Source organism: Babylonia areolata, chromosome 1 (genome assembly GCF_041734735.1).
Source record: "Babylonia areolata isolate BAREFJ2019XMU chromosome 1, ASM4173473v1, whole genome shotgun sequence".
Taxonomy (NCBI): Eukaryota; Metazoa; Mollusca; class Gastropoda; order Neogastropoda; family Buccinidae; genus Babylonia; species Babylonia areolata.
The window spans coordinates 83,105,162-83,112,775 of NC_134876.1; the positions used below are offsets into that span (position 1 = coordinate 83,105,162).

Below are 7,614 nucleotides of genomic sequence, written 5' to 3' on the forward strand. Positions count from 1 at the left end.
TTGTGTTGTTTTACGTTTCGTCGCAGCAGATTTCTCTCTCTCTCTCTCTCTCTGTGAAATTATATACGGAATGGCTACTCTCTTAGGGGAGAGCGCGTCGCCTCAGTGCGGACCCATCTTTTTTTTTCTTGTCGTTTTCCTCTTTTTTCTGTCTTCAAACATATTTGTTTTACGAACAAAGTGGTGTTTTTTTTTTTCCACAGAATTTACCTGGGACAGCCGTTTTGTTTCTGTGGGTTCTTTTACACGGAGCCTCGGTGTGTTGTCTTTCTGTTTGATTAATATTTGTTTCTCTTTGCTTCATTTAGATTTTTCAAAAACCCAGAGGGCTGGAATGGGGAAACACACACACACACACACACACACACACACACACACACACACACACACACACACACACACCACAAATACATGCACACGCAAGCGTGCTCGCGCGCGCGCGCGCACACACACACACACACACGCGCGCGTGCGCAATCAAGCAAGCATGCACGCACGCACGCACACACGCACATCTCTCTCTCTCTCTAACACACACGCCACACGACAATATCTGACACCAGTTGTTTTTTCCCCAGCTTTATTTGTACAGGCGCGCAGTGTCAGACTTTGTTAAGTGTTGGTTCTGATTCAGTGTTAACCAGTGATCAGGGTTCGAGGTTCCGTTTCAGCATGGCGTTGTGTCCTTGGGAAACGCCTTTACTTCGATTTTCCCCACTCCACCTCCCAGATGTGAATGGGTACCTGACTTCGGTTGGGGGAGGTGAAAACGACGGAAGGAGATGATGGGGCCCAGCCTTCTTACTACCTAGCCCTAGACAGGGATGACATGCATTAACTGCCCTGATGGCCGTGAATTGTTATGGGATATTTTACCTTCTTCTTCCGCGTTCATCGGCTGCAATTCCCACGTTCACCCCGTACGTAAGAGTGAGCTTTTATGTGTATGACCGTTTTTATCCCTCCATGTAGCCAGCCATACTCCGTTCCTCGTAGGTGTGCATGTTGGGAATGGCGTTCTTGTGTCCGTAACTCACCGAAAGCTGACATGGATTACAAGATCGTTAATGTGCGTATTTGCTCTTCTGCATGCACAGGGAGAGGGGGGTCAGGCATTTAAACCTTTTTTTAAACCCCTCATTGTTCAGGTGGCCTGCTGTCGCCGCATGTGCCAGACGTGTCTGCAGAAGGAGATCGACACCACGTCCCGTGACGGCCTGCTGTGGTGTAAGATGTGCAGCAGCACCATTCTCATCCCGGACCCCAAGCAGCCAAAACACAACTGGGCCCGACAGTTCGACACTGACCCTTTCCTCACCAAGTAATATACACGGCTGGTTTGCCACAGGCAGTCTTAGCACATACACACCTGTAAAGCGTTGACTGAATATGTATTAAAGAAACGTAAAGTGTAATTGTCCATAATGTCATTACTCTGGAGAAGACTCACCTATCCTGTATTTTGACCGTGGAAACACCACAGATGACCTAACAACATGAGAACACACACACACACACACACACACACACACACACACACACACACACACACACACACACACAAAATGCACATATCTTATTTTGTTTTGTTTTCGTACAACATAATTGGCGAGTGAGGAAAACAAGTGCAGGTCACATATAAAACAACACTTCCGTAATTTGAAAAGAACTTTGCCAAGATTAGAAAAAAGACATAAAAAGAATTGTAAAATGTAACCCTTGAAAGACTGCAATTGGGGACCATTTGAATTCTCTCCGTGGGAGAGAGAGCCAATTGTATGCCTGATATGACCGCTGTTTCGTCCCACCCATGGCCTCCACATATCTCGGCATTGGCAGTGAACTATCATCCCTTATGGGAAAGTGATCCAGAGATGTTAATCATAGTTTAGTGGTGTTCTCAATCATACAGTCATATTCAGGCTCGTAGCAGGGGAAAGTCGCAATCTAATATATGTATATTTTTTTCTCTGTGGCTGCCTTCACCTCTGCACCCCATCTCGCCCTCTACGATCGGCTTTGGATCCACGCTGTTTACGCATACCCAGATTCAAACACTTCGCTGTTGGCCGCCGTTCTTAATCTGTTGACCTTGCATTTGGAATGGGTTTCCTCTTTCGCTTCGTCAGGTCTCCGCACCCAGCTCTTTCAAGTCTGGCCTTGAGTAAAACCCACCTTTTCCCAAAAGTAGCCTCCCTCCCCTAGCCTCTTCCTTGTCTTCAGTTTCCCCAGTTTATAGTTATGTAAGCATGCGTGTGAATGACTGGTGTGAAAGTGCTTTGATTTGTCCCTGCACAAGATTCAGCGCAATATAAATACTTATGATTATTAATGTTTGTTTTTTGTTGTTTTTTTTCTCAGTCTGCGAGAAGCGGTGTTGCAGCTGGAGGGCAAGAGGTTGTGCTTCGTATGCAGCTCCCGCAACGCCAAAGTGGATGCCTGCAACTACTGCTTCGACTGCGCCACCTACTTCTGCAACCCGTGCACGGAGTCTCACCGCCACATGCCCAATCAGAAGAATCACCGCGTCAAGAAAGTGGACGACATCTCCGCGGGGGAGCTGATGAAGACGAAGAAGCGCTTCTGCCGGACTCACGAAGGCGTCACTTTGGACCTGTTCTGCAATGTTAGTGTGTTGTGCTGTGTTGGGTGGAAATCTCTCCTTTTGTCTTGGTTTTGTTTTCTTTAGTTGCGTCCTGTTTTTGTTTTATTGATTGTGTGATTGATTTGCTTATTTATGTGTGTGATTGATTTGCTTATTTATGTATCTATTTATTTATCATTTATTCATTCATCTATTTATTTCTCATATGTTTCTTTATTTCTTTGTTGTTTCTTTTTTTACATGTATAATTCTGTCTTTCTTTCTTTCTTTAATTATTTTCATTTGTTTACTTATTTGTTATTTTGTTCGTTTATCTATCAGTTTATTTATGTATTTTGTTTGTGAATGGTCTGTCAAAAATCGTACAGAATTTCTTTATTTTATTCTTTTGATGTTCCACCGCCCATGTCATTTCAATGACGTTACATTCTCAAGGTTCGTTCAAGCCAAAAAAGCAACAACAACTACAACAACAAAAACAAATACACACACAAAAAAAACAACAACAACAAAACAGGAAAGCAACAGCAAGCCAAAGCTTGGTCGTAGAGCCACGCTTGAGAAAGCTTTCCACAACGGCAGCACAACAAAGTGGAGACTATTGCTATATCAGTCAAGAAATCAGGCAGCTGTGGGTTCAGACACAAACTCTCCACATTCAAGAAAAAAGTACGGGAGAGGGAACGGGAGGTTTGAGTGGGTACTGTGCGCAATGGAAGTGTTACTCTATTGATAACACACACGCGCGTGCGCTCACACGCACGCACACACACACACACACACACACACACACACACACACACACACACACACACACACGTCTAATATCACTTAATGTGGATTGACATTAAATGAAATTGTGTGTGTGTGTGTGTGTGTGTGTGTGTGTGTGTGTGTGTGTGTGTGTGCATTTGTTCGTTTGTGTGAGTGTGTGCGCACGTGTTGGTGCGGACGAGTTCAGTCGCTGTGTTTGGCCTTCCGGTTTTTATTTCAGTTATATGCCTTCTGCGTATCTCTGGCTTTTCATATTTTATTGTATTTCCATTTCATTTCATTGTATTTTACTGTTTTACACAATCTGGGATGGGCACTCGAGGCCTGATCAGCGCGTTCGGCGGTCATTTACCTGTTGGTTATATTGCGGATTTGGTATTGCGAATATTGATCTGTCCGCACACTCTGACACCACATTAAAACTGAAACTGTGGGAAACACACACACACACACACACACACACACACACACACACACACACACACAGAGAGAGAGAGAGAGAGAGAGAGAGAGCAGTATCATATCAACGAAGTGCACATTGTTATGGTTTCAACAGGACCACAAAACGGCGATGTGTCAGGAGTGCGCAATCAGTGTCCACCAGAACTGTGGGTCCATCACCACTGTGGCCAAACTGGCCACCGAGAAGAAAGAAAAGCTGAAGACTGCAGAAAAAGTCCTAGAGGTGATGATGATAATGATAATGATAATATAATGATGAAAATGTACATTTATATAGCGCCCTTTCCATCTAAGAGCTCAGGGCGCTTTACATGAAAGAAAATATTACAAATTACATAAATCATTCATGACCACTCTTTCTCAAAACCCCTCCCTCCACCCCACATTCCCTCTCCCACTCTTCATGCTTCCAAAGTGAGCTGACATGACGGTGTTGGAGAAGAAGGAAGCTGAGAGTGTTTATAGATAGGTTTTAAAAAAAAGATGAGTTTTAACATGTTCCCTGTCTACATGACTGGTTAAAAAAAATAGCGCTTTCAATAGAAAACTAAGCCAATTTCCCTTTAAAAAAAAAAGAAAAAAAAAGTATACTTTTGACACACAAGTAATCTACATGACAGTTTATACAAAACAGTGCTTTCAATAGAAAACTAAGTCAGTTTCCATTTTAAAAAAAGTATACTTTTGACATCCAAATAATGTACTGATAGAATTGACACCCATTTCCACTGAAACCTCCCTGGGACAGGTCCTACAACAGATGCTGTTTTCCTGGCAGCGAACAAGTTAACATCTTGGTCAGTGTACAAAATGGGTTAAAATTGAACATATTATAATGCTATGTATGGGTAGGTTAACAAAGTGAGTGTTTGACATAGCGCATCAGATGAATGAAAGTTGATTGTTATGCATCTACGGTACGCATGGGTGAGTCAAGAAACATGGTTATTATTGGATACGATATACAGCTCTTGGTGAAAAGTACAGAAGTTGTTTAATATTGAATATTTAGTACTGTGCACAAAGAAGAACAAACAAGCTATGTTATTATTGAATATTTAATAGTTTGCCGTGAATTTAATTCACGAATTTGACTTTTATTGAATATCTAGTATTGTGTTTGGGCATGATTTGATATTTTGTTATCATTCAATATTTGTAACAATGCCCAGTGACGAATTCATAAATTTGGTTATTACCGATTAAAAATAGTTTACGGTAAAGGTTTTTGATGTAGGGATTTGTGTTTATTTTTACTTTTTTTGTGGTGTGGACATACTCATTTTCTCCTATTTCGTTGATTGGTTAGCTGTCTGAATGTGATATAACTGATTAAGATATGTCAATGCCTGGATTAGGTGTGACGTTTTGTTCATTGTCATTATGATCTTGTATGCGTTTTATCAGTCTTTAGTGGATGTAGATACAGTGTCCGGTTCACCTCGCATATATTGATTTGGTTTTGTTCTTGGGAAGTTGGCATCTCTGTTCCTTGCTAGCTGTTTGTTGTTTGATCAGTGTCGACCGGAATATCAGCAGCATGATAGCACGTCTGGTTGGCTGCTTACGCTCTCATTCTTCTTCTTCTTTTTTTCAGTTTTTTTTGTTTTTTGTTTTTTGCCTATTTGCGTGTTTCGTTGGATAACTTAATTAAGTTGGCTGGTTGGCTCATCAGTTGAAGAATTGGCTGGCCGAGTTGTTAGTGAAATGTACGGTTAGTTGGTTGGAATTAGCTGAGAGTTTGCTAAATGGAAGAATTTTTTCGTCTCTTACAATTTCTATTTCTATGCATAACAAGGTTTGTGAATTTGTTCGACTCTCGCAGGTAGGCCTCAGCAAGTGTGAACACAACACGAAACGTATCCAGGCGGAGACAGCCGAGATCGAGCAAATCAAGCAACAGACGAAGAAGGAAATTGAAAGTTCTTTCGACCAAGTCATCGAAGCTCTGCAGTCAAGGAAATCGAAGCTGCAGAGAGATATCGATGATCATTTTTCCCAGGATCAGCCAGAAATCGCCAATACGAAGAAGAGACAGGAAAATCTGATGTCGTCTATGAAAGCCAAGACGGAATTTTTACAGCAGCTGATGCAGCATGCCTCTGACTTCGACATCCTTCAGTGCGCTGACAGCTTCTTCACCTCGGCTGAGAGTATAACTTCCCAGAACGCCACTTTGGTGGAAACGCCACGCCCAAAGGTGGTGGTGAAGATTGATGACAAAGCCGTGAAGAACTTTGTGGAGCTTGTATCCATTCTGGGCGCTGAGGCCGGCAGCACCCAGGTCAAAGGCATCCTGCTGAAGAAGATCACCACCAGACTGAAGGGGGACCAGTTCACGCCAGACATCCGAGACATCTTCCTTGCGGACGTGGGTCACATCGTGGCGGTGGACAACAAGAACACCTGTGTCAAGTCCATTCAGATCAACGGAGAGTCCTTCATCACCAAGCGCCTGGAGCTGAACTCGGAGCCGTGGGGAGGCACTAAGCTGCAGCAGTCCATGATCGCCGTGACGGGTCTGAAGGTGATCTACATCATCACGCTGTCCGATGGGCTGTCACTGCAGTCCGCGGTGAAGACACGCAAAGACTACTGGGGGGTGTGCGCCATCTCGCCCATCAACCTGGCCTGCAGCTGCAAGTACCCACCAGGTGTGGACATCGTGGACATCACGGGCCGACGTCTTCGGAGCATCGAGGAGGACCACCTGGGGAACCAGTTGTTCGAGATGCCCACCTACTTGGTCATGAACGGCGACAACATCGTGGTGACGGACCGCGCCAAGAAGAAGGTGATCTGTGTCGATCAGGAAGGCAAAGTCATCTTCATGTACCGTGGGCAGGGCGGGGAAGGCCTGGAGTATCCTCGAGGTATCTGCGTAGACCAGCAGGGACGTATCTTTGTGGCTGACCACGACAGAGGCTGCGTAGAGCTGCTCAGCAAGCAAGGCGACTACCTGTGTCAGGTGATGGCCGCCCCCAAACCACGTACCCTGTCCCTGGACAACAACGACAAGACGCTCTACGTGTCCACCGAGGGCAAAGGCCTCACCTTCTTCAACCTCATTGAAGTACAAACCTAGGGCGCTGGCACCTGTCCAATATTTAGGTTGGTCATAACCAGGCATATGCCTGAACACCAAGAACCAACTTAAACAGGACGAGATAAAGAACCGAAACGCGAGTTTTCAACAGATTCAAGATGTAGATTTTTTCAGAGAAGCAATTAAACTGATTGTGGACGAAGAAAATCAGAAACTCTTCCCGATCTAACCCTTCCCAAACCGACTTGAACGTGACGGAACGTCGTCACTGTTTCGGTCTCAGCTAGTTGTATCAGTTTGGAATGAAGGACACATTGATTTGTCATTTCAAACCTTGACAGCATTCCCTTAATGTCATTTACTTTCTTTCGGTTGGAGACAACCAAGATCATTTGTACGCCAAAGTAGTGCTAGGAGAGATGTTTTTTGTTTCGTTTCTGGATAGCAAAGTCTCGCCCACACCTCCAGCCCTGCCCCCGATCAGAATTCACATCATGTACGGTTGTTTCGACCATGCATAACATATTATTTTTCAATGCTTTGATATCGAATTTCCCTTAACAACAATCCCACGTTGATGCAAAGAAGTGGGAGTTGATGAAATCATTATAATGTGACTAATTGTTGAATACCGATGCTGTTGTTATGTAACACTGAATACTGATCGGTCATGTCATTGTTATCATGTGAAATTAGCTGAGTAACGTATTTTAAAGTGACGCTGGTT

At 43.9% G+C, this 7,614-nt stretch overlaps 1 protein-coding gene across 1 annotated transcript; it reads left to right on the plus strand.

Moving 5' to 3' along the window:
* Positions 1-1,211: 1,211 nt before the first annotated feature.
* On the plus strand, positions 1,212-6,926 carry LOC143290282 (uncharacterized). Its single transcript, XM_076599664.1, has 4 exons — positions 1,212-1,321; positions 2,362-2,626; positions 3,936-4,064; positions 5,667-6,926. The coding sequence occupies exons 1-4, from the start codon at positions 1,233-1,235 to the stop codon at positions 6,924-6,926; spliced, it is 1,743 nt and encodes a 580-aa protein (XP_076455779.1). The 5' UTR covers positions 1,212-1,232.
* The last annotated feature ends 688 nt before the right edge of the window (positions 6,927-7,614 follow it).

Bases quoted from the DNA above. Each gene is read 5' to 3' on its own strand.
- LOC143290282 (XM_076599664.1), top strand. From the start codon at position 1,233: ATGTGCAGCAGCACCATTCTCATCCCGGACCCCAAGCAGCCAAAACAC. The intron at 1,322-2,361 runs GTAATATACACG...TTTTTTTCTCAG, and splicing joins ACTGACCCTTTCCTCACCAA to TCTGCGAGAAGCGGTGTTGC. The intron at 4,065-5,666 runs GTGATGATGATA...CGACTCTCGCAG, and splicing joins CTGCAGAAAAAGTCCTAGAG to GTAGGCCTCAGCAAGTGTGA.